This window comes from Rana temporaria, chromosome 12 (genome assembly GCF_905171775.1).
Source record: "Rana temporaria chromosome 12, aRanTem1.1, whole genome shotgun sequence".
Lineage (NCBI taxonomy): Eukaryota > Metazoa > Chordata > Amphibia > Anura > Ranidae > Rana > Rana temporaria.
This window is the reverse complement of record NC_053500.1, coordinates 1,825,378-1,853,022: the sequence shown is the minus strand read 5'-3', so window position 1 is coordinate 1,853,022 and position 27,645 is coordinate 1,825,378. Positions and strand designations below refer to the sequence as shown.

The 27,645-nt window shown below is 48.3% G+C and overlaps 2 protein-coding genes across 2 annotated transcripts in view; one reads left to right on the top strand and one right to left on the bottom strand.

Annotated features, from left to right (window-relative positions):
* PRKCA (protein kinase C alpha) overlaps positions 1-27,645 on the bottom strand; it is a gene marked incomplete in the record, with an annotated part of 253,925 nt that overhangs the window by 175,943 nt on the left and 50,337 nt on the right.
* LOC120919233 (E3 ubiquitin-protein ligase TRIM39-like) lies at positions 6,724-8,689 on the top strand. Its single transcript, XM_040331295.1, has one exon. The coding sequence runs from the start codon at positions 7,070-7,072 to the stop codon at positions 8,471-8,473; it is 1,404 nt and encodes a 467-aa protein (XP_040187229.1). The 5' UTR covers positions 6,724-7,069; the 3' UTR covers positions 8,474-8,689.

Here is a 27,645-nt window from a genome sequence, read left to right as displayed (position 1 = left end):
TCTGGAGAAGCGCGTGCGGCGCGAGATCTCCAGGCAGGCAGAGCAGAAGAACCCGATCTCCGATCTCATCCAGAAGCTGGAAGTACAGAAGGAAGAACTCTCCAGGAAGATCGGACACTTGGAGGAGCTGAGCGCAGACGATCCCATAACTCTCCTACAGGATCGGGAATCAGATGGAGACAATGAATACAAGGTGGATCTTTACCTGAAAAAGGAGCGTGAACCGGATGACTTTATCATTTCAATGATGTTACAGAAAGGAATATCAGACATGGAACGATTGAAGAACGTTCTCTTCCCTATGCCGTCACAGAGGACGAATATAACGCTTTATAGAAACACCGCGGATGATGATGTAGAAATATCTGAAGATCGAAAATCTGCCAAATCAACCGATGAGAAGCTGAAACGTCCGAACCCGGCAATCACGTTTAAGAATGGTCGGGTTTTGAGCACACAAGAGTTTTCTTCAGGGAAGCATTACTGGGTGGTGGAGGGAAGTACATCAGGGTATTGGGGGGTAGGGATGTGTTACCCCAGTATAAGTAAAGATTGGGGATTGATGGGATACGGCAACTCCTGGGGAATCCAGTGGTCGGGGGGTTCTTATTCTGCGCCATTAAGGGATAAACACAAACCTCTGAATGCCACAAATTCCTCTAACAGGGTGTTGGTGTATTTGGATTATGAGGCCGGGCGTCTCTCCTTCTATGAGCTTTATCACCCCCTCCGTCTTATCCACACCTTCACCAAGAAATTCACTGAGCCCCTCCGTGCCGTAATCCAAGTGAGAAAGAATAATGAACACGGTCAGATTAGGATGCTCCAGAAGGACGCCTGGTGTAACCCCATGTTAGGACCAATCACATCCATATAGACGTCAATCACATGGAAGATCCAGATTGTACAGATGTGATTGGTTCAGGAGCCGGAGAGAATTTAGAAATATTGATCTCTGGTCGGGGATTATAGTTGAGGAATATTTTTTTTACTGCACAAAACATATTACAGAATTATCTGATCATATCAAAACTACCGTATTTATCGCGGTATAACGCGCTCCCGCGTATACCACGCACCCCTAAAGTGGCCCCCAATCCTGTGGAAAAAAAAGTTTTTTTGCACTTGGTTTTGGTGTCTTGCGCGGCGTCCATCGGCAGCCTCGTCGGGTCCAGCGTCCTTCTGCGGCTTCGGGTGTCCTCTTCGGCGGGTCCGGCGTCCGTCTTCGGCGGGTCGGGTGCCCTTCTGCGGCGTCCTCGCGTCCTCCCCGCCACGAGTTTGAATACTGCGCCAGCATATACCGAGCGCAGTACACTCGTGTATCTTCGGGCAGGCTCGGCAACTGTCACGCTGACGTCCTGTACGCTCAGGACGTCAGTGCGAGAGGCGCCGAGACTGCCCGAAGGTACACGAGTGTACTGCGCTCGGTATATGCTGGCGCAGTATTCAAACTCGTGGCGGGAAAGCGGGTATCTTGTATATATTTAGGGGAGAGATTGTTAAGGCTCATTATATACCGTATTTATCGGGGTATTGCGCGCTCTGGCGTATAGCACACACCCCTAATTTTGACCCATTTTTCCTGTAAAAAAAACATTTTGTTACATTTTACTACTTACAGTTTTGGTGTCTTGCCCAACGTCCATCGGCGGCCTTGTCCGGTCCGGCGTCCATCTGCGGCCTCGGTGGTGTCCTCCCGGCTTTTCCCACGCTGTCTTCATGTCGAATCCCCGCTCCCCGTGCTCAGTTTGAAGCCTCCGCTGACGTATACCGAGCGCAGTACACTCGGGTATATTCGGCCAGGCTCGGCTTCTCACGCATAAACGTCACAGACTACGAGTGAAGCCGAGCCTGGCCGAATGTACCCGAGTGTACTGCGCTCGGTATATGTCGGCGCAGGCATTCAAACACGGCGCGGGTATCGGCGTATATCGCGCACCCACGATTTTGCCCTGATTTTCAGGGCAAAAAAGTGCGCGATATACGCCAATACGGTAGATATTAAATGACTATATACTGTATTACAGGTTTCAGGTGGGTGGTTTTGTATTATAGATACATTACAGATGTAATATTATTATTATTATGTTATGGTTTTATGTTAAGCCATTTTTTTCTTTTATGTTTTATATAGAACTATCCGCACAGAGATGTGACGGCCATTTATAGATTTCAATCTGATTGGAGGTCTTTGTGCCTCAAACATCAGCACACACCTCTGACATTCCTTCCTGGGGGAGTCGGTGATTGGCTGGGTTGGATTTATATCCAACTACCACTGACCTCCCCCACTCCCCCCAAGAAAAGGTTGATGTCGGGGGTTCTGCCCCTCACTGATATAATGCGTGTTCAGAAATAATATGTGTGGTGATGATATGATGATGTATAAAAAAAAGATTGTATGATCGTTTATATGTCCAATCAGTATATAGTGTGTGATCAGATGAGTAGTTATGTGTGGTGTGTATATATATATATATATATATATATATATATATATATATATATATATATATATATATATATATATATATATATATATGAGGGGGATATACTGTATATTATGTGTGGTGTATATATATATATATATATATATATATATATATATATATATATATATATATGAGGGGGATATACTGTATATTATGTGTGGTGTATATATATATATATATATATATATATATATATATATATATATATATATATATATATGAGGGGGATATACTGTATATTATGTGTGGTGTATATATATATATGAGGGGGATATACTGTATATTATATACTTGTCACAATGTATCTTTATCTCATGTAATAAAATGTATCTCTGTGTCACACAAATGAGATCTCCGCTTCATTTTATATACATTTTAGGCAATAAATGATTTCATATTGGGGGGGGGATCTGCTCTCCTCTGATTGGCTGGTGTGATGTGTGATTGGAGGATTCAGTGAATGTTGATCGGCTTCATTCACCTCCACCATACTGAGTGATGTGTATATAGAGCAGGATTCATACAGATTATCAGGGGGTGGGGGGGGACACCTTCCAGAACAAGAGACAGGAAATGAAACATCTTCAGATGATTACTCAAAACATAGAGGGCATCCTGACTCTCCTGTAGTCCAAGGGAGGGGGCGAGCACAACACTCCACACCTGGGAGAAAGCCTTGCATTACTGTGTGGAGTTACAGACAGAAGAACAGGAAGTGAGGATTTCTCAGAAGAAATAAGGACATTTAAAAGCAAAATGGAAGGATGAGGTAAGTGAAGGAGGACTGCACTAAGGTAAAGGAAGCAGCAGACACTGTCACGGGGAGGAGGAAAGAGGGGGACAGAGAGAGGAAAGAGGGGGACAGAGAGAGGGAAGGGGGGACAGGGAACCCCCTAATGACCCTCTAGGAAGCCCAGCCATCCCAAACCAACAAAAACAGGAGGAACTGTACTTACCCATCCATGTGTGGACATTGCTGGTGCGTTCCAGACAGACTCACCGCCGGGCATACGGAGTGGCTGTCTGCCATGGCCCACTGTGATTGAACCCCTGAGTAGGTCAGTCATATATGGGCCCCAAAGTAAAAAACTCACTGGCCACCCCTGGAGCAAACGGGGCATGTCGTGGCCGACCCAGCGCTCAGCTAAGGTGTGCTCACGCTCGAAGGCCGGACTGGGGAGACTACCAGGATCTATAATATCCAGCTTGTCGCCCAACCAGCACTTTATAGGAGATCTCAGGATCAAAAAATAAAATAAAAAGTAAAAATTTCTGTAGGACTCTGGGCCTAAAGGGGAGCAAGGTCCATCTCCTCTACTAGGCAGAAAAAACTCAGGCTACATGCTGCAGGGTGAGGGGTTAGCTCTGTCCGTCCATGGACGACGAGAGAAATTAATTTCAGTAATGAAGCGTTGAGAGTCATGCTGAATGGTGGGTGTGGCTAAATTGCGCTGACAGTGTGAGGGGCATAAATGGTTAAATAAAATCTGAGCCCACTCAGGGGGTCAGTAGTAAGTGACATAGAGGCCAGGGGTCAGTAGTAAGTGACAGGGGCAAGACGTCAGTAGTAAGTGAAGCAGAGTTCAGGGGTCGTCAGCAGTGACAGAGGACAGGGGTCAGCAGTAAGTGATGCGGAGTGCAGGGGTCAGTACTAAGTGCTGCGGAGTGCAGGGGTCAGCGGTAAGTGATGTAGAGCCCAGGGGTCAGCAGTAAGTGATGCGGAGTGCAGGGGTCAGTACTAAGTGCTGCGGAGTGCACGGGTCAGCGGTAAGTGATGTAGAGCCCAGGGGTCAGCAGTAAGTGATGTAGAGCTCAGGGGTCAGAAGTAAGTGATGCAGAGTTCAGGGGTCAGCAGTAAGTGATGTAGACCTCAGGGGTCAGTAGTAAGTGATGTAGAGCCCAGGGGTCAGCAGTAAGTGATGTAGAGCCCAGGGGTCAGCAGTAAGTGATGTAGAGCCCAGGGGTCAGTAGTAAGTGATGTGGAGCCCAGGGGTCAGCAGTAAGTGATGTGGAGCCCAGGGGTCAGCAGTAAGTGATGTAGAGCTCAGGGGTCAGCAGTAAGTGATGTAGAGCCCAGGGGTCAGCAGTAAGTGATGTAGAGCCCAGGGGTCAGCAGTAAGTGATGTAGAGCCCAGGGGTCAGCAGTAAGTGATGCGGAGTGCAGGGGTCAGTAGTGGTAGAGCCCAGGGGTCAGTAGTAAGTGATGTAGAGCTCAGGGGTCAGCAGTAAGTGATGTAGAGCCCAGGGGTCAGTAGTAAGTGATGTGGAGCCCAGGGGTCAGCAGTAAGTGATGTAGAGCCCAGGGGTCAGTAGTAAGTGATGTAGAGCCCAGGGGTCAGCAGTAAGTGATGCGGAGTGCAGGGGTCAGTAGTGGTAGAGCCCAGGGGTCAGTAGTAAGTGATGTAGAGCTCAGGGGTCAGCAGTAAGTGATGTAGAGTTCAGGGGTCAGTAGTAAGTGATGTAGAGCTCAGGGGTCAGTAGCAAGTGATGCAGAGTTCAGGGGTCAGTAGCAAGTGATGTAGAGCCCAGGGGTCAGCAGTAAGTGATGTAGAGCTCAGGGGTCAGTAGTAATGCGGAGTGCAGGGGTCAGTAGTAAGTGATGTAGAGCCCAAGGGTCAGCAGTAATTGATGTAGAGCCCAGGGGTCAGTAGTAAGTGATGTAGAGCCCAGGGGTCAGTAGTAAGTAATGCGGAGTGCAGGGGTCAGTAGTAAGTGATGTAGAGCCCAGGGGTCAGCAGTAAGTGATGTAGAGCCCAGGGGTCAGCAGTAAGTGATGTAGAGCCCAGGGGTCAGCAGTAAGTGATGTAGAGCTCAGGGGTCAGCAGTAAGTGATGTAGAGCCCAGGGGTCAGCAGTAAGTAATGCGGAGTGCAGGGGTCAGTAGTAAGTGATGTAGAGCCCAAGGGTCAGCAGTAAGTGATGTAGAGCCCAGGGGTCAGTAGTAAGTGATGTAGAGCCCAGGGGTCAGTAGTAAGTGATGTAGAGCCCAGGGGCCAGCAGTAAGTGATGCGGAGTGCAGGGGTCAGTAGTAAGTGATGTAGAGCCCAGGGGTCAGTAGTAAGTGATATGGAGCCCAGGGGTCAGCAGTAAGTGATGTAGAGCCCAGGGGTCAGCAGTAAGTGATGTAGAGCCCAGGGGTCAGCAGTAAGTGATGTAGAGCCCAGGGGTCAGCAGTAAGTGATGTAGAGCCCAGGGGTCAGCAGTAAGTGATGTAGAGCCCAGGGGTCAGCAGTAAGTGATGTAGAGCCCAGGGGTCAGTAGTAAGTGATGTAGAGCCCAGGGGTCAGCAGTAAGTGATGTAGAGCCCAGGGGTCAGCAGTAAGTGATGTAGAGCCCAGGGGTCAGTAGTAAGTGATGTAGAGCCCAGGGGTCAGCAGTAAGTGATGTAGAGCCCAGGGGTCAGCAGTAAGTGATGTAGAGCCCAGGGGTCAGCAGTAAGTGATGTAGAGCCCAGGGGTCAGCAGTAAGTGATGTAGAGCCCAGGGGTCAGCAGTAAGTGATGTAGAGCCCAGGGGTCAGCAGTAAGTGATGTAGAGCCCAGGGGTCAGCAGTAAGTGATGCGGAGTGCAGGGGTCAGTAGTGGTAGAGCCCAGGGGTCAGTAGTAAGTGATGTAGAGCCCAGGGGCCAGCAGTAAGTGATGCGGAGTGCAGGGGTCAGTAGTGGTAGAGCCCAGGGGTCAGTAGTAAGTGATGTAGAGCCCAGGGGTCAGCAGTAAGTGATGTAGAGCCCAGGGGTCAGCAGTAAGTGATGTAGAGCCCAGGGGTCAGCAGTAAGTGATGTAGAGCCCAGGGGTCAGCAGTAAGTGATGTAGAGCCCAGGGGTCAGCAGTAAGTGATGTAGAGCCCAGGGGTCAGTAGTAAGTGATGTAGAGCCCAGGGGTCAGCAGTAAGTGATGTAGAGCCCAGGGGTCAGCAGTAAGTGATGTAGAGCCCAGGGGTCAGCAGTAAGTGATGTAGAGCCCAGGGGTCAGCAGTAAGTGATGTAGAGCCCAGGGGTCAGCAGTAAGTGATGTAGAGCCCAGGGGTCAGCAGTAAGTGATGCAGAGTTCAGGGGTCAGCAGTAAGTGATGTAGAGCCCAGGGGTCAGCAGTAAGTAATGTAGAGCCCAGGGGTCAGCAGTAAGTGATGTAGAGCTCAGGGGTCAGCAGTAAGTGATGTAGAGCCCAGGGGTCAGCAGTAAGTAATGGAGTGCAGGGGTCAGTAGTAAGTGATGTAGAGCCCAGGGGTCAGCAGTAAGTGATGTAGAGCCCAGGGGTCAGTAGCAAGTGATGGGGAGTCAGCAATGGCAGCCTACAGAACTCTCCCGTAACAGTTGCACACACAGACCCAGACATGATCATAGGGGATGGGAGTTCCTGTGACTGAGAATATAATGATGGAATAATCACACAGTCACTTCTTTAGCTGACACTCTCTACTAAACTGTTGGGACCCAAAACGGCGGGAGGAAAGTAGATGTCTGATGTCACACAACCAGTCCGCCCCCCCTCTCTGCGATGTGAAGTTTTCAAACTAGTTATAAGCAGACCACATCCTATATGAAGCGTTACTCAGTTTCAATTCTTCATATTTGGTACAATGGCGTCTCGAGATGTGGAAGAAGATGTGAAGTGCTCCATCTGTCTGAACATTTATACGAATCCTGTGACCCTGAAATGTGGACACAACTTCTGCCGGGGCTGTATTAAGACAGATATGGACACCAAAGAGGGAAGTCGTTTGGATTTCAGCTGTCCTCGGTGCAGGAAGAGATTTCGAAGAAGACCCGCACTGCATAAGAATACAGATCTCTCCAACATTGCTGAGAAGGTGAAATCCTTGGCTGGTCAGGAGAACAGAAAATGTTCCGAACATGACAAGATCCTGGAGTATTACTGCACAGAGGACGGTACCTGTATCTGTGTGTTGTGCTGGTTAGATGGAGACCACGAGGAACATGAGGTGGAGCCTCTGGAGAAGGCCTATGAGAAGAAGGAGGACACATTAAGAAACGATCTGCAGAAACTGATAGCAGCCAGAGAGAAGACTGAGAAGACAGTCCAGGATCTGCACCAACGCACTAAACACACCGATAAAATAAAGAAGAAAGTCGCCGCATTGTTTAAAGACATCAGGAAACATGTGGATGATCTGGAGAAGCGAGTCCGGAGCGAGCTCTCCCGGCATGAATCCACCCCTGATCTATTCCAGAAGCTGGAACTAGAGAAGGAAGAACTGTCCAAGAAGATCGATCACATGGAGAAGCTGAAGACGGCCGATCCGATAACGCTCCTACAGGATCAGGAATCGTATAGACCTTCTAGAGAGGACACGTGGTTACCGGATAATGAGACTTGTGGACCGGATGAATTTATCATTTCAATGATGTTACAGAAAGGATTATCAGACATGGAAAAGATGAGGGACTCTCTTTTCCCTGTGTTGCCAAGTACAACCATAACTCTGGATATAAACACTGCGGGTGAGAAGGTAGAAATATCTGAGGACCAGAAATCTGCCAAATCAACCGATGAGACGCAGAAACCTCCAAACCCGGGAAACACAGTGAAGAATGGTCAGGCTGTAAGCACACAACAGTTTTCTTCAGGGAAACATTACTGGGTGGTGGAGGGAAGTACATCAGGGTATTGGGGGGTAGGGGTGTGTTACTCCAGTATGAGGAAAGATTGGGGATGGATAGGAAACGCAACCGAATGCTCAAATGTTTTATGTGGGGTGAAGCACAATTGTCAGACCAATTATCTACATCACAAGAGTTCCTCTAACAGGTTCTTAGTGTATTTGGATTATGAGGCCGGGCGTCTCTCCTTCTATGAGATCTCCGACCCCCTCCGTCTTCTCCACACCTTCACCGACAAATTCACAGAGCCCCTCCGTGTTTCGCTCCAAGTGACAAAGTATAATAATGAACACGGTCAGATCACGGTGCTCCCGAAGGACGCCTGGTGTAACCCCATGTTAGGACCAATCACATCCGTCTAGACGTCAATCACATGGAAGATCCAGATTGTACAGATGTGATTGGTCAGGAGCCGGAGAGAATTTATAATTATAGTTGGGGAATAATTTAATGTACAAAGCATATGACAGGTTTATCTGAACAAATCAAAACCCTTCTGTTCATTAATAGTCAATACATGTATAGTGGGGGGGGGGGGGTATATAAACCGCCTTATAGTAGAATATACTGCATATACATTTAGGGGAGACATTTAAAGGCTCATTATATAGATACAAAAGGACTATATATATATATATATATATATATATATATATAGTCCAGGTGTGTAATGTTGTAATAATATAGATACATTATAGATATATTTCTATTATTATACTTGTTTTTAAATGTTACATATTTTTATAGAATGATCCCCACAGAAAAGTGACGGCCTTTTGATAGATATACATCCGATTGGAGGTCTTCGTGCCTCAAACACCAGCACACACCTCTGACATTCGTTCCCGGTGGAGTCAGTGATTGGCTGGGCTAAATTTAAATCCAACTGCCACTGACACCCCCACGGAAAAAAAAGGTTGATGTCGGGGTGTCTGCCCCTCACTGATATAACGTGTGCTAATGATATGATCATGTATAAAAATAGTAGTTTAAAAGTCCAGATCAGATTATTATTATTATTCAGGATTTATATGGCGCCAACAGTTTACGCAGCGCTTTACAATATAAAAGGGAGACAATACAGTTATAATACAATAAAATACAAGAGGATTAAGAGGACCCTGCTCAGAAGAGCTTACAATCTAATAGGGTGGGGGGGGCAGGTGGTACAAAAGGTTGTAACTGTGGGGAATGAGCTGATGGAAGTGGTAAAAGATTAGTTGGAGACGTGATAGAGATGAGTTTTCAGGGATCGCCTGAAGGTAGCAAGAGTAAGAGATAGCCGGACAGGTTGAGGTAGCGAGTTCCAGAGGATGGGAGAGGCTCTGGAGAAATCCTGGAGACGAGCATGGGAGGAAGAGACACGAGAGCATGACAGTAGGAGTAGAGCGGAGAGGACAGTTTGGGACAAGATTGGTGATGTAGCTCGGGGCAGAGTTGTAGATGGCTTTGTAGGTTGTGGTAAGTATTTTGAATTTAATTCGCTGGGTGACCGGGAGCCAGTGTAAGGATTGGAGAGGGTCACTGGTCAGGGTAGGGATTGGAGGAGAGGGTTGGTGGTCAGTGTAGGGAATGGAGGAGAGGGTTGGTGGTCACTGGTCAGGGTAGGGATTAGAGGAGAGGGGTGGTGGTCAGGGTAGGGATTGGAGGAGAGGGGTGGTGGTCAGTGTAGGGATTGGAGAGGAGAGGGGTGGTGGTCAGGGTAGGGATTGGAGAGGGGTGGCGGTCAGTGTAGGGATTGGAGGAGAGGGGTGGTGGTCAGTGTAGGGATTGGAGGAGAGGGGTGGTGGTCAGGGTAGGGATTGGAGAGGGGTGGCGGTCAGTGTAGGGATTGGAGGAGAGGGGTGGTGGTCAGTGTAGGGATTGGAGGAGAGGGGTGGTGGTCAGGGTAGGGATTGGAGAGGGGTGGCGGTCAGTGTAGGGATTGGAGGAGAGGGGTGGTGGTCAGTGAGAGGTTGGTAAGGTGGATAAGTCTGGCAGCAGCAGTCATGATAGACTGAAGAGGGGAGGAGCCTATGGAGAGGCAGGCCTATGAGAAGTTGCAATAGTCAAGGCGAGAGATAAGAGTGAATGAGAGGTTTGGTGGTCTCATTTGTTAATAAGCGGTGAATTTTAGAGATGTTACTGAGGTGAAATCTACAAACATTTGACAACGATTGGACTTGAGGCTGAAATGACAAGTCAGACTCTAGGATTACACCGAGTTCCCTGGAGTGAGGGGATATACTGTACATTATGTGTGGTGTATATATATATATATGAGGGGGATATACTGTATATTATGTGCGGTGTATATATATATGAGGGGGATATACTGTATATTATGTGCGGTGTATATATATATATATATATGAGGGGGATATACTGTATATTATGTGTGGTGTATATATATATATATGAGGGGGATATACTGTATATTCTGTGTGGTGTATATATATATATATATGTATGAGGGGATATACTGTATATTATGTGTGGTGTATATATATATATGTATGAGGGGATATACTGTATATTATGTGTGGTGTATATATATATATATATGAGGGGATATACTGTATATTATGTGTGGTGTATATATATATATATATATATATATATATATATATATATATATATATATATATATATAGAGGGGGATATACTGTATATTATGTGTGGTGTATATATATATATATATATATGAGGGGGATATACTGTATATTATGTGTGGTGTATATATATATATATATAGAGGGGGATATACTGTATATTATGTGTGGTGTGTATATATATATATATGAGGGGGATATACTGTATATTATGTGTGGTGTATATATATATATATATGAGGGGGATATACTGTATATTATGTGTGGTGTATATATATATATATGAGGGGGATATACTGTATATTATGTGTGGTGTATATATATATATATATATATATATATATGAGGGGGATATACTGTATATTATGTGTGGTGTATATATATATATATATGAGGGGGATATACTGTATATTATGTGTGGTGTATATATATATATATATATATATATGAGGGGGATATACTGTATATTATGTGTGGTGTATATATATATGAGGGGGATATACTGTATATTATGTGTGGTGTATATATATATATGAGGGGGATATACTGTATATTATGTGTGGTGTATATATATATATATATATATATGAGGGGGATATACTGTATATTATGTGTGGTGTATATATATATATATATATATATATATGAGGGGGATATACTGTATATTATGTGTGGTGTATATATATATATATATATATATATATGAGGGGGATATACTGTATATTATGTGTGGTGTATATATATATATATATATATATATATGAGGGGGATATACTGTATATTATGTGTGGTGTATATATATATATGAGGGGATATACTGTATATTATGTGTGGTGTGTATATATATATGAGGGGGATATACTGTATATTATGTGTGGTGTATATATATATATGAGGGGGATATACTGTATATTATGTGTGGTATATATATATATATATGAGGGGGATATACTGTATATTATGTGTGGTGTGTATATATATATATATATATATATATATATATATATATGAGGGGGATATACTGTATATTATGTGTGGTGTGTGTATATATATATATATATATGAGGGGGATATACTGTATATTATGTGTGGTGTATATATATATATATATATGAGGGGGATATATTGTATATTTTGTGTGGTGTATATATATATATGAGGGGGATATACTGTATATTATGTGTGGTGTATATATATATATGAGGGGATATACTGTATATTATGTGTGGTGTGTATATATATATGAGGGGGATATACTGTATATTATGTGTGGTGTATATATATATATGAGGGGGATATACTGTATATTATGTGTGGTGTATATATATATATATGAGGGGGATATACTGTATATTATGTGTGGTGTGTATATATATATATATAAGGGGGATATACTGTATATTATGTGTGGTGTATATATATATATATATATATATATATATATGAGGGGGATATACTGTATATTATATACTTGGCACAATGTATCTTTATCTCATGTAATAAAATGTATCTCTGTGTCACACAAATGAGATCTCAGCTTTATTTTATATACATTATAAGAAATGAATGATTTTATATGGAACCCCCAGAGTGTGACTGAACCCCCCGCCATCCACCCGGAACTGAATGTCTGTAATCAGGGGGGGGGGGGGATCTGGTAATCGGCGGGTGTCTGGTAATCGGCGGGTGTCTGGTAATCAGGGGGGGTCTGGTAATCAGGGGGGGGGTCTGGTAATCAGGGGGGGTCTGGTAATCGGCGGGTGTCTGGTAATCGGCGGGGGTCTGGTAATCGGGGGGGGTCTGGTAATCAGGGGGGGTCTGGTCTCCTCTCAGTGTCTGGTACAGGGGTCTCAAACTGGCGGCCCTCCAGCAGTCCCATGGGGCATTGCAAGTCTGACAGTTACAAGCATGACTCCCTCAGGCAGAGGGATGATGGGAGTTGTAGTTTTGCAGCAGTTGGAGGGCCCCCTGGTCTGGTGTGATGCATTAGGCTGGGATCACGCATCCAATTCGCATAACATGTGAATGTGACCGGCTCTCATTGGAGCCGATTCATACATGTGCGGGGCGGCTGCGGTGCAGTGTTAAAACGGGGTCCTGTGCGTTTTTAGGTCCGGTTCAGGTGCGAATTCAGGCAAAAAAAATGCATGTGAATCGCAGTTGAAACGGTGAACAGAACCGCACAGGACACCGGACTGCAAACCGCAGCCAGAAATGTGTGAACCCGGCCTTGGAGGATTCCGTCATTACTGATCGGGCTCATTCACCATGCGATGTGTATATAGTGCAGGATTCATCTTCATACAGATTGTCGGGGGGGGGGGGGGGGGGCAACACCTTCCAGAACAAGAGACAGGAAATTAAACATCTTCAGATGAATACACAAATGTGCCACTTCCTTCCCCCGCACCGCACCCTCCCCTCCTCCGCTCGGTGTATACTACACAACGCAATCACTATCAGTGTATCTGATCTCTGTATGCGGACATTTTGGCGGGAAATATTGTGTAATAAGATAATCTCGTTATAAGTAAAGCAGACAAATGTGCTTGGAAACTAGGAGCCAGCTAAAAAAAGTTAGGAGCCAGAAAACGCACCCCCGTCCCGACGAGCTCGCGCGCAGAAGCGAACACATACGTGAGCAGCGCCCGCATATGTAAACAGTGTTCAAACCCCACATGTGAGGTATCGCCGCGATTGGTAGAGCGAGAGCAATAATTCTAGCTCTAGACCTTCTCTGTAACTCAAAACATGCAACCTGTAGAATTTTTTAAACGTCGCCTATGGAGATTTTAAAGGGTAGAAGTTTGTCGGCATTCCACGAGCGGACACAATTTTGAAGCGTGACATGTTGGGTATGAATTTACTCGGCGTAACATTATCTTTCATAATATAAAAAAAAAATGGGGATAACTTTACTGTTGTCTTATTTTTTAATAAAAAAAAGTGTAATTTTTCCCAAAAAAGTGCGCTTGTAAGACCGCTGCGCAAATACGGCGTGACAGAAAGTATTGCAACGATCGCCATTTTATTCTCTAGGGTGTTAGGATAAAAAATATATATAATGTTTGGGAGTTCCAATTAGAGGGAAGAAGATGGCAGTGAAAATAGTGAAAAATGACATTAGAATTGCTGTTTAACTTGTAATGCTTAACTTGTAATACCAACGGCCACCACCAGATGGCGCCAGCTCACAAAAAAAAAAAATATTTTTTTTTTCTGCCCACCTTCCAAGCCAAGTCACCAGGAAACCATTTCTAGTCGCCATGGTGACCTGGCGCCCGGGATTTGTCGAGCCCTGAAGTAAATTACACTTTTTTACACACTTCCAAAAAATGGGCGCGGTTAATCCACATTCCAGAAGGCAAACTAGACAGAAGCCTAAGGTCTGAAGCATAGGTGTGTAGGTGGGCACACCCCAATCACCCCCTGTGAAGTGCAGATTCCCCCTGTTTAGACCCCTGATATTTCACCAAAGCCCCCTATACTCACCATAAAATCCTTTTCTCCGAGTTCATTGACGGACACAGCCCTCATTCATGGTTATATCGCCACCTTTAGGAGTAGGACTAGGCAGAAACAAAAAACAAGCACAGCCCCGCCCGGGGGGCGGCCCTTACTGGCAGTAACCCTCCACTCTGCTCCCGGCAGCTCAGTTCATAATAAAGCAGTACAAACATAAAAAAGGAGGGGTGGGGGCTGTGTCCGTCAATCAACTCCAAATTCCTGTTTTCCATTTCGTTCATGGATGGACACAGCCCTCATTCTTGACCTTAGGGACGTCCCAAAGCAGTGCCAGAAACGAGGGGTTATAAAAAGAAAAGGAACCACAGATCCCAGCAGGGAGCCAGGTCCTTCTCCTAGACTAGGCAGAAAAAAAAAACTGAGCTGCCGGGAGCAGAGTGGAGGGTTACGGCCAGTAAGGACCGCCCCCGGGCAGGGCTGTGCTTGTTTTTTTTTTGTTTCTGCCTAGCCCTACTCCTAAAGGTGGCAATATAATCCTACGGTCAAGAATGAGGGCTGTGTCCGTCAATGAACTCGGAGAAAAGGATTTTACGGTGAGTATAGGGGGCTTTGGTGAAATATCAGGGGTCTAAACAGGGGGAATCTGCACTTCACGGGGGGTGATTAGGGTGTGCCCACCTACACATCTATGCTTCAGACCTTAGGCTTCTGTCTAGTTTGCCTTCTGGAATGTGGATTAACCACGCCCATTTTTTTGGAAGTGTGTAAAAAAGGAAAAATGCGTCTGTCAATGAACGAAAGAGGGGGAAAAAAATGCAAAAAACAATATAAATAATAGAAAAAAAAGTAAAAAAATAATAAAAAATAAAATAACCAAAATAAAAAAATGACTGACACCGCCCTAAATCTCTGACCCTACGACACCGTCCACTGCTCTACTGACACTGCATATATGTTTGAGCTTTGGGGTGCACACCCTAATGCACAGGTGCCAAACACGAGGCCCGCGGGCCGAATCCGGCCCTCCAGGTCATTTCATGTGGCCCTCGCACCTCCAGCCCTCCTCCAGACCCTGTACTTTCTGCTTTCAAGCAATGCATCCACCTTTTTCCCAGCAACAGCAGCAGCATAAGGTAAGGGGGGTGCACTGTGAAGTAAGGGAGAGTGGGGGGGACTCCACTTCTGATGGGGGGGGGCTCTTGACATCTAATGTAAGGGGAGGGGATGCGCTGGACATCTAATCTTACAGATACAACCGGCCCTTCTGAGGGCAATCATTATGCTGATGCGGCCCGCGATGACATTGAGCTTGACACCCCTGCCCTAATGCAAGGGGGCTCAACCTGGGGCCCTCCAGCTGTTTCGGAACTGTAAGTCCCATCATGCCTCTGCCTTGCTTGTAACCGTCAGGGGAGGCCTCACCCCGGGGGCCCATTCTGCCCTCATACCTCTATGAACGGTGGCTGTTGAGTTGTTTGCATGTGTCAGAGTAGCAGATACATTTATTCAACATGAAATGCGAGTTCTTTACCCAACACAGGTGCCCGTCGGTGCGGCGCGGGAGATTTGCATGATATGGCGGCACATATTATAATTCTGCAGACAGCGGAGGGAACATGTGAGGACACCGGCGCTCAGATCCCAAATGTACTGCGAGTAAAATGATGCGCGACAACAAGAAGAAGAGCCGTCAATATCCAAGTCCATACCATTCCTCTGGGGTCGGTGTTCTGTCAATATCTCCAACCCATCAGAAACTCCAACCACGCCACTTCCCGTTGCGGGGTGTCAGTGTGACACCCCGCATCTCCGATCTCATAAAGAGCCTCCGTCCAATCACGGCTGATCACGATGTAAGCAGGAAGAGCCGCTGACAAACGCGAGTAGAGGAGTAGAGGAGTGCCGATCGGCGGCTCCCCTGACAGGGGGGTTAGAGCTGATTGTTTATCAGTGCAGCCCCCCCTCAAATGCCCACACTGGACCACCAGGGAAGGGGGCAATAATAAAACAAATTTATAAAAATAAGAATAGATGCCAATCAGTGCCCAAAAAATGGGCACTGACTGGCACAATATGGGATCAAAAAGTGATGCCCAGCAATGCCATCAGTGCCACCTCTCAGTGCCCACCTATCAGTGCCCAGTGCCACCCATAAGTACCGCCCATGAGCGCTGCCTATGAGTGCCCATCAGTGCCGCATACCAGCGTCCCCTATAGGTGCCCAGTGCCGCCTATCACTGCCACCTCATCGGTGCCCATCACTGCCACCTCATCGGTGCCCATCACTGCCACCTCATCGGTGCCCATCACTGCCACCTCACCGGTGCCCATCACTGCCACCTCATCACTGCCCATCACTGCCACCTCACCGGTGCCCGTAATCAAAGACGAAAACTTCCTTATTTACAAAATAAAATTAACAGAAAAAAAAAAAAAAAACTTTATTTTTTTTTAAAATTGTCGCTCTATGTTTGTTTATAGCGCAAAAAAAAAAAAAAAAAAAAACGCAGAAGTGATCAAATACCACCAAAAGAAATCTCTATTTGTGGGAACAAAATGATAAAAAAAAGTTTGGGTACAGTGTAGCATCACCGCGCAATTATCATTCAAAGTGCGACAGCGCTGAAAGCTGAAAATTGGCCTGGGCAGGAAGGTACGTAAACCTTAGTAATCAGAGATTTTGATGAATTGGTGGTTGGACACCGACAACCGGATAGAGTCCGGTGCAGGGAGACTGAGCCGTTTTGACAGCACAGCGGCTAACGAGGAAAAAAAAGTTGTCGCCGCCGCCATTTTGTTGGCTGGTGTCGCAGCGGAGTAAGAATCTCCGCTCGTAATATCCTGCACCGGACTCCGTTCGGTTGCCGGCGTCGTGTCCGACCGCCAATTCCTCAAAAACTCCAATTCCTGCTGGTTTTAAAAAAAGCGGAAGTTAAGCGGTTGGAGTTTCTGACGGGTTGGAGAACTTGACAGAACGCCGGCCTTCTATCTCCGGCCTCCAGATCTCATGTAGCCTCCCAATAATAATAAATGTCACCAAATATCCCAAGAAGAATAAAAGTGATACATTGCCAATAAAGGAAAAGATTTCAGGATAACATGACTGTCCGGAGATCTAGAATTAGTCATTATCTTATGGATATTTATCTAATAGATGCACTATATAACCAAAAGTATTGGGACGCCCCCCCTTTACCCGCACATGACCTTTAATGACCCCCCAGTCTTAGTCCGGAGGGTTCAATATTGAGTTGGCTCCGCCCTTTGCAGATAGAACACCTTCACCTCTTCTGGGAAGGCCGTCCACAAGGTTTAGGGGTGTGTCTATTGGAAGGCCGTCCACAAGGTTTAGGGGCGTGTCTATGGGAAGGCCGTCCACAAGGTTTAGGGGGGTGTCTATGGGAAGGTCTGTCCACAAGGTTTAGGGGTGTGTCTATGGGAAGGCCGTCCACAAGGTTTAGGGGTGTGTCTATGGGAAGGCCGTCCACAAGGTTTAGGGGTGTGTCCATGGGAAGGCGGTCCACAAGGTTTAGTAGAGTGTCTATGGGAAGGCCATCCACAAGGTTTAGGGGCGTGTCTATGGGAAGGCCGTCCACAAGGTTTAGGAGGGTGTGTCTATGGGAAGGCCATCCACAAGGTTTAGGGGCGTGTCTATGGGAAGGCCGTCCACAAGGTTTAGGGGTGTGTCTATGGGAAGGCCGTCCACAAGGTTTAGGGGCGTGTCTATGGGAAGGCCGTCCACAAGGTTTAGGGGTGTGTCTATGGGAAGGCCGTCCACAAGGTTTAGGGGCGTGTCTATGGGAAGGCCGTCCACAAGGTTTAGGGGCGTGTCTATGGGAAGGCCGTCCACAAGGTTTAGGGGTGTGTCTATGGGAAGGCCGTCCACAAGGTTTAGGGGCGTGTCTATGGGAAGGCCGTCCACAAGGTTTAGGGGTGTGTCTATGGGAAGGCCGTCCACAAGGTTTAGGGGCGTGTCTATGGGAAGGCCGTCCACAAGGTTTAGGGGCGTGTCTATGGGAAGGCCGTCCACAAGGTTTAGGGGTGTGTCTATGGGAAGGCCGTCCACAAGGTTTAGGGGTGTGTCTATTGGAAGGCCGTCCACAAGGTTTAGGGGTGTGTCTGTGGGAAGGCCGTCCACAAGGTTTAGGGGCGTGTCTATGGGAAGGTGGTCCACAAGGTTTAGGGGTGTGTCTATGGGAATGTCTGACCATTCTTCCAGAAGAGTATTTGTGAGGTCAGGCACTGATGTTGGATGAGAAGCCATGCATCGCAGTCTCCACTGTAATTCATCCCAAAGGTGTTCTATGGGGTTGAGGTCAGGACTCTGTGCAGGACAGTCAAATTCCTCCACCCCCAAACTCATTCATCCATGTCTTTATGGACCTTGCTTTGTGCACTGGTCCAAATCATTTGGTGGAGGGGGGTGGGGCTAATGGTATGTGTGTGTGGGGTGGGAGGGGGGATTATGGTGTGGGGGTGGGGCTAATGGTGTGTGTGTGTGTGGGGTGGGAGGGGGGATTATGGTGTGGGGGTGGGGCTAATGGTGTGTGTGTGGGGTGGGAGGGGGGATTATGGTGTGGGGTGGGAGGGGGGATTATGGTGTGGGGGTGTTTTTCAGGGGTTGGGTTTGGCCCCTTATTTCCAGTGAAAGGGGGGGGGGGTGAGTCAGGGCTTTAATGATGAAAAGCAATAATCACCCTCAGCAGACAGTGAGCCCGGAGGAGGTGAGCGCACCACGTGTGACAAGACGGAGGACGAGCCGCTCATCTCACCGCCGAGCAGACAGGAAATTAAATGTTTTCACAGCAAACTCCAACAGATACGAAACCAAAGATTCAGCCTCCTCTGTGCACCCCGCCTGCAATGACCGGACACCCGGGAGAGTCACCAAGACCGGACACCCGGGAGAGTCACCAACGACCGGACACCCGGGAGAGTCACCAACGACCGGACACCCGGGAGAGTCACCAACAACCGGACACCCGGGAGAGTCACCAATGACTGGACACCCGGGAGAGTCACCAACGACCGGACACCCGGGGGAGTCACCAATGACTGGACACCCAGGGGAGTCACCAACGACCGGACACCCGGGAGAGTCACCAATGACTGGACACCCGGGAGAGTCACCAACGACCGGACACCCGGGGGAGTCACCAACGACTGGACACCAGGGAGAGTCACCAACGACCGGACACCCGGGGGAGTCACCAACGACCGGACACCCGGGGGAGTCACCAACGACCGGACACCCGGGGGAGTCACCAACGACCGGACACCCGGGAGAGTCACCAACGACCGGACACCCGGGGGAGTCACCAACGACCGGACACCCGGGAGAGTCACCAATGACTGGACACCCGGGAGAGTCACCAATGACTGGACACCCGGGAGAGTCACCAACGACCGGACACCCGGGAGAGTCACCAAAGACTGGACACCCGGGAGAGTCACCAATGACTGGACACCCGGGAGAGTCACCAATGACTGGACACCCGGGAGAGTCACCAACGACCGGACACCCGGGAGAGTCACCAATGACTGGAGAACAAAGGGAATCACCGATGATCGGATTCCAGGGGGAGTTGCAGATGAGAGGATGACAGGAGAGGAGTCACTGGAGTCATTTCCTTCATCAAAGTAATCAGCGTTGATGAGAACATAATCCGCGCCAGTAAAATAATTAAAAAATAGAAAGCAAGTTGACCTCAGAAGGCAAGGACAACCTAAATACATCTATAGTATGTTATTCTGTTCAGCCAGTCTCGTGATTTGCACAGCCAATGAGATTGCTCTGCTTCCTTCTCGTGTGTCATTTCCACCTCTTGCTGATCACTAGAGAGGTGATGATACAAAGGGGGTGGAGGTGGGGAGGTGACACAGGAAGTTGCATTACTGAAGCAGGAAATGAGTGTTGTCACCAGCCTGCAGTGCGGACGGATCACTAGAGAGGTGATGATACAAAGGTGGTGGAGGTGGGGAGGTGACACAGGAAGTTGCATTACTGAAGCAGGAAATGAGTGTTGTCACCAGCCTGCAGTGCGGACGGATCACTAGAGAGGGGATGATACAAAGGGGGTGGAGGTGGTGGAGGTGACACAGGAAGTTGCATTACTGAAGCAGGAAATGAGTGTTGTCACCAGCCTGCAGTGCGGACGGATCACTAGAGAGGTGATGATACAAAGGGGGTGGAGGTGACACAGGAAGTTGCATTACTGAAGCAGGAAATGAGTGTTGTCACCAGCCTGCAGTGCGGACGGATCACTAGAGAGGTGATGATACAAAGGGGGTGGAGGAGGGGAGGTGACACAGGAAGTTGCATTACTGAAGCAGGAAATGAGTGTTGTCACCAGCCTGTAGTGCGGACGGATCACTAGACTGGCTGGCTGGAACCGGGAATCCCTTGGCACGGTGACAGGTTTGTATTTATCTGGCTGCCTGGAGCTCCCGGATTCCTCGGCAGAAACATTCCCACATAACACACCAATATTTACACACCGAGAAGAACATAACGAGATATCAGAGAGCGAGAGACCGCGTCCAGAATAAACACCGTCACCTCTACAGGTCTCACCGAGCCACGCCCAGGGGTGACATCACCATTTCTACACGCTCTCATTGGTCACAAAGTGTAAAAGTAAAAACAAATCTTTTGCTACTCGAGAGAGAAAGTTCTAGAAACATTGGCCCAGATTCAGGTAGATTCGCACAATATTTGCGTGGGCAAAGAGCAAATTTTTTTCTCTGCGCCCACGCAAATATTGCGCTTTGCCCGCGATTCACGGAGCAATTGCTCCGTAAATTGCGCGGGCGATATGCTAAACAGCCGGGCGTAAGGCTGCCTAATGTAAATGATCCCGCCGGGGGCGGGAATCATTTAAATTAGGCGCGCTCCCGCGCCGAGCGAACAGCGCATGCTCCGTCGGGAAACTTTCCCGACGTGCATTGCGGCAAATGACGTCGCAAGGACGTCATTTGCTTCTAAGTGAACGTGAATGGCGTCCAGCGCCATTCACGGTTCACTTACGTAAACGACGTAAAATTTGAACGTCGCGAGCGGGAAGCGCAGCTATACTTTAGCATTGGTTGCGCCTGCTATTAGCAGGAGCAGCCTTATGCTAAAGTCGCCGTACGGAAACTCCGTACCTTGCGTGCGCAGGGCCCGCGTAACTTTTGTGAATCGGTGGTAGTATGCAATTTGCATACTATACGCCGATCACAATGGCCGCGCCCCCTAGCGGCCAACGCAAGAATGCAGCCTGGGATGTGAAGGCATAAGGAGGCTTATGTCTGTCACATCCTAGGCTGCAGTCGGTGTAACGAGGATCCTGAATCAGGAGCACTCGTTACACCGGAGCAAGTAAGCCCTTGCGCCGCGCAACCTATGGTTGCGCGGGCGCAAGTGCTTCTTGAATCTGGCCCATTGTATCAGCTCAGATTTCACGCGGAACGCGTCCGCTCGTTATTACACGAGTAGCTCGGGGGGGGGGGATTAGGAAGTTGAGCCGTGGTTTTACCGCGCCCCAGGTTGTCACAGAGGTGAACGGCGGGACGCAGGGGGTTAAATCCCGGGGGCGATTGTACAATCCGCCGTTTATCTGATAAGCAGAAGAGGGAAGCTTCTTTTTATTTTTTTTTTCATCAACGGCTAAAGACTTAACCAAATGACGGGAAGACATTAAAGGTTTAAATGATTAAATTACAATTCATTAATGAGATGTAATCAATGAAATGCATGCCGGGCTTAATTCCCGTCTCCCTCCCGCGACTCTTCCCTCTTCGGGCTCATAGCCTCGGCCCGATCGATTTAACATGGAAGGGAGATGAAGCCGCCTAAGCCGCCTCTAATCTGACATCCATGATACCGTGCGTCTAAAGAGCCGGATAAAAGCCTGGCATGGCCCGGGTGAAGGTCATGTGCCCTGCGGGTGCGGATGGAGGAACACACAGGGTGACATTTGGGGGTCAAACTGGAGATCCGGCACCTTCCTTTACTTCAGCCGCATGCCCCCCAGGCTTTGATCTCTGTGCCCTTCTGGACCATGTCTGGCCCCTGTGCCCTTCTGGACGTCCCCTATAAATGCCTGGTCTATGGTCTCTACTAAAATAGAAAATCTGTAGTGACAAAGGGTTGCATCGCTGTACATGGGCCAACGTGACCCAAGGACAGGGAGCCTATGAGCCAACGTGACCCGAGGACAGGGAGCCCTTGAGCCAACGTGACCCAAGGACAGGGAGCCCATGAGCCAACGTGACCCGAGAATAGGGAGCCCATGAGCCAACGTGACCCGAGAATAGGGAGCCCAAGAGCCAACGTGACCCGAGAATAGGGAGCCCAAGAGCCAACGTGACCCAAGGACAGGGAGCCCGTGAGCCAAGGACAGGGAGCCCATGAGCCAACGTGACCTGAGGACAGGGAGCCCGTGAACCAATGTGACCCAAGGACAGGGAGCCGTGAGTCAATGTGACCCAAGGACAGGGAGCCAATGAGCCAATGTGACCCAAGGACAGGGAGTCCGTGAGCCAACGTGACCCAAGGACATGGAGCCCATTAGTCAACGTGACCCAAGGACAGGGTGCCCGTGAGCCAATGTGAGCCAAGGACAGGGTGCCCGTAAGTCAATGTGACCCAAGGACAGGGAGCCCGTGAGCCAACGTGATCCAAGGACAGGGAGCCTATGAGCCAACGTGATCCAAGGACAGGGAGCCTATGAGCCAACGTGATCCAAGGACAGGGAGCCTATGAGCCAACGTGATCCAAGGACAGGGAGCCTATGAGCCAACGTGACCCAAGGACAGGGAGCCTATGAGCCAACGTGACCCAAGGACAGGGAGCCCGTGAGCCAACGTGACCCAAGGACAGGGAGCCCATGAGCCAACGTGACCCAAGGACAGGGAGCCCGTGAGCCAACGTGACCCAAGGACAGGGAGCCTATGAGCCAACGTGACCCAAGGACAGGGAGCCCGTGAGCAAACGTGACCCAAGGACAGGGAGCCCGTGAGCAAACGTGACCCGAGAATAGGGAGCCTATGTGCCAATGTGACCCCGTCTGATCTCTACTCCTCTGGGAGTGATGGTGAGAGTTGCCATATCACTTACAGACTTATGGTGGGTGGAGAGTTTTACCAAAGGAAGTGAAAGTCTTTGTTAGGAAACGGAAACAAAATCTTCCGATATTCCCGCAATTTCCATGTAATACCTGAAGCACCTTCACTGTGAGACTGTACAATTATCGTGGAGACTCCGTCACCAACACGAAGGTCACAAAATGACTGAGGAAACGGATTTGGTAATCTGCGATAAAATGAAAACCACAAACATCAGATAGATTGTAACAACCCTCATGGTGATAAAAGGGGAATCCTGAACAGCAATTTAAGCCGACCCATAAATGGAATGAAAATAGCTGGTTCAGCAAAAACCGGACAAATATCTGATCCATCTATGGGCAGGCTGGTTCGGTCGATCAACTTCAGTACAACCTGCCTGTATGACCTTTTTTGTGCGATCACTGCCGGCGACTAAAGCCGCCAGAAGTGATCATTGTATTCTGATGGCTCGAAAACCTTCCGTGCTTAGAATGCATTAGCGCAGAGGGAGGGATCCCCCACCCCCCATCAACACTGAATGAGCGATTTTCTTTCTATCAATCCGTGGCCCACAAGAGACTTAATTTACGGTAATTATAATTGGTACACCATGGCCATACGAGATCCAATAGAACCAATGACTGACCAATCAAATCCGCTGTTCCTTGCCTCTATACAATCTTAAACCTATCAAATCCCCTATCCCTTGCCTCTAAATGTTCTTCAGCCAATCAGATCCCCTATCCCTTCCCTGTATACATTCTTTAACCAATCGGATCCCTTATCCCTTCCCTCTATACATTCTTTAGCCAATCAAGACCCCTATCCCTCACCATTACACAATCTTCAACCAATCAAATCCCCATCCCTCAACTCTGTACATTCTTTAACCAATCAGATCCCTTATCCCTTGCCTTTGTACGTTCCTCAACCAATCAAATCCACTATCTCTTGACTATATACGTATTTTAACCAATCAGATCCCCTCTCCCTTGCCTCTAAATGTTCTTCAGCCAATCAGATCCCCTATCCCTTCCCTCTATACATTCTTTAGCCAATCAAAACCCCTATCCCTCACCATTACACAATCTTCAACCAACCAAATCCCCATCCCTCAACTAACAAATCAGATCCCTTATCCCTTGCCTTTGTACGTTCCTCAACCAATCAAATCCACCATCTCTTGACTACATACGTATTTTAACCAATTAGATCCCCTCTCCCTTGCCCTCTATACATTCTTCAACCAATCAATTCCTCTATTACTTACCACTATGCGTTCTTCAGCCAATCAAATCCACTATCCCTTGTCTCCATACGTTTAACCAATCAAATCCCTTTTCCCTTGCCTCTATGCGTTCTTCAACCAATCAAATACCCATCCCTTGACTCTATACATTCTTTAACCAATCAGATGCCTTATCCCTTGCCTCTCTATGTTCCTCAACCAATCAGATCCCCTCTCCTTTGCCCTCTATGCATTCTTGAGCCAATCAAATCCCCTATCCCTTGCTTCTACACATGCTTCAGCCAATCAAATCCACCTACCGCTCAACTTTATACATTCTTTAACCAATCAGATCCCTTATCCCTTGCCTTTGTACGTTCCTCAACCAATCAAATCCACTATCCCTTGACTCTATACATTCTTCAACCAATCTGATCCCTTTTCCCTTGCCTCTACACGTTCTTCAACCAATCATTCCTTGCCTCTATATGTTTCTCAGCCAATCAGATCGCCTCTCCCTCGCCTCTATACGTTGTTCAACCAATCAAATCCCCTATCCCTCAACACTACACAATCTTCAGCCAATCAGATCCCCTCTCCCTCGCCTCTATACGTTCTTCAGCCAATCAGATCCCCTCTCCCTCGCCTCTATACGTTCTTCATCTGCCACAGCCTGTCAGTGAAAAGTGAAGGTATCGGTGGTGGCGGGGGGGGGGGGGGGCGGGGGGCTCATCCCTGAGTATCAGGAACCCTTCGATAGGAAATGGTCCATTTCTTCCTGAGCTCCTCTCCTCCAGCTTAGTTCTCCCAATAAAGCGCTGAGATCCCGCCGCTTCACCAAATACACGCCTGGCAGCGCCGATATCAAATATTCATTTGGAAAAAAGTCAAACACCTGAAAGCAATCAGCAATCTCATCTGCAGAAGGAAATCAATGTGGAATTGGAGGATACCTGCGCCCTCCGCCCCCCCCCCCCCCCCCAAATGAGCTCTTTAGCGTTTAATTAGATGGCGGGGAGTCGGGGGGGAAGCGTCTGGTGCTCCGGGGATATGGAAATGAATGTCAACATTTACAGCAAAAGACGGTTAAGGTTTAAGTGCTCTTAGGAAAACGGCAATCTGCCGGATCCAGGAAGGAGGAGGTGGCGGCACTCGAGACTGAAAGCGGGAAAAATAAAGAAAAGGAGGGCTACAAAGAAACAATTTCTACCGAGGAGACCCCAATGTCCAATCATCTTCCACCAACAGCAAGCAAGGCCACCATTAGGAAGAGGGGGAGGGGGGGACTGAGGGATACTGGGGGGGAGGGGGCAGTGGAGGTGGCGGCACTCGTGACTACAAGGAGGAAAAGTAAAGAAAAGGAGGGCTACAAAAGAATTCCTGCAGAGGAGACCCCAATGTCCCATCATCTTCCACCAACAGCAAGGAAGGCCACCATTAGGAAGAGGGGGAGGAGGGGGACTGAGGGATACTGGGGGGGGGGGCAGAGGAGGTGGCGGCACTCGCGACTACAAGCGGGAAAAGAAAAGGAGGGCTACAAAGAAACAATTTCTACCGAGAAGACCCCAATGTCCCATCATCTTCCACCCACAGCAAGCAAGGCCACCATTAGGAAAAGGGGAGGGGGGACTGAGGGATACTGGGGGGGGGGGGGCAGAGGAGGTGGCGGCACTCGCGACTACAAGCAGGAAAAGAAAAGAAAAGGAGGGCTACAAAAGAAACAATTCCTACAGAGGAGACCCCAATGTCCAATCATTCTTCCATCCACAACAAGCAAGACCACCATTAGGAAGAGGGGGAGGGGGGGACTGAGGGATACTGGGGGGGGGGGGGCAGAGGAGGTGGCGGCACTCGCGACTACAAGCGGGAAAAGAAAAGGAGGGCTACAAAGAATTCCTGCACAGGAGACCCCAATGTCCAAGCATTCTTCCATCCACAGCAAGCAAGGCCACCATTAGGAAGAGGGGGGCTTGGGGGGGGGGGGGTGGTGACACTAGTGACTACAAGCGGGAAAAGTAAGGCCACCATTAGAAGGAGGGGGGGCAGAGGAGGTGGCGGCACTCGCGACTACAATCGGGAAAAGTAAACAAGGAGGGCAACAAAGAAACAATTCCTACAGAGGAGACCCCAAAGTCCAATCATCTTCCACCCATAGCAAGCAAGGCCACCATAAGGAAGAGGGGGCGGGGGTATCCTAATAACTGCCAACCAGGACCCCACTTGGCCCAAGGTCACATGACTTACACCTATTAGATCACATGATGGCAGCTCCGCGTCCATAGACACACACGGCGCATCTCAGCCCTCCGCTCCCAGCAACCAGGATTGGATTGGCAGCAGCAGGAGCCAATGGTGCCCCTCTGCTGCCTCTCTGGCCTGTGAATGGGGAGAGAGCAGCTACAGAGGGGCACAGCGCCAGATCAGGTGAGGATATTTATTTGGGGGGGTAATACTGCTTTTGGGACATTTTTTACCTTAATGGAGGTCATGCAAATTGTCTTGGCTTTAGAACCACTTTATAGGGGGGGGGGGGGCTTCAGGAAGGGGGGGGGGGGGGCTTCAGGAAGGTGGGAGGGGGTTGGGTTGGGTTAGGTTTAAAAGTTTCTATAACTTTCTAGTAATTGGGGTTAAAGGTAACGTAACTACAACCAGCGAGGAGTAAGGACAGGGTGTAAGGACAGGGTGAGGACAACAGGAGGCGCCAGACTATAAGAAACTAGAAGAGTTCTGCTTCCTGGTTGTAATCTTCATACAGAGCGTTCTCCCCGGACCCGTCACCCTCCCCCGATCCTTATCTCAGAATAAAAAGATCGATAAGTGAGAATTCCGAAGAATGAGCGAATCGCAGGAAGACGGATCCGCGTCCAATAGAATATCAGGAAATATTGGGGGGGGGGGGGGGGTGATTCAATAAAGTTGCTGCACCACTTTTCTGACATTGATTGTTCTGCACCAAATAAAGGAACATCTGCGCCAGTTCTGGTTCCGACAGCGACCCGTGCGCCAAATTCAGGAAGTTCTCACTTACTTCATTTCTACATTGTGGGTCAACACCTGCGCCAATCCCCGACCGATCGTATCTTACAAAGAGGGCAGCTAGTGGAGACCGGCTCTCCTTTGGCTCTCATGCCTTGTAGAAAAAGTGACGCCTTCTCTTCTC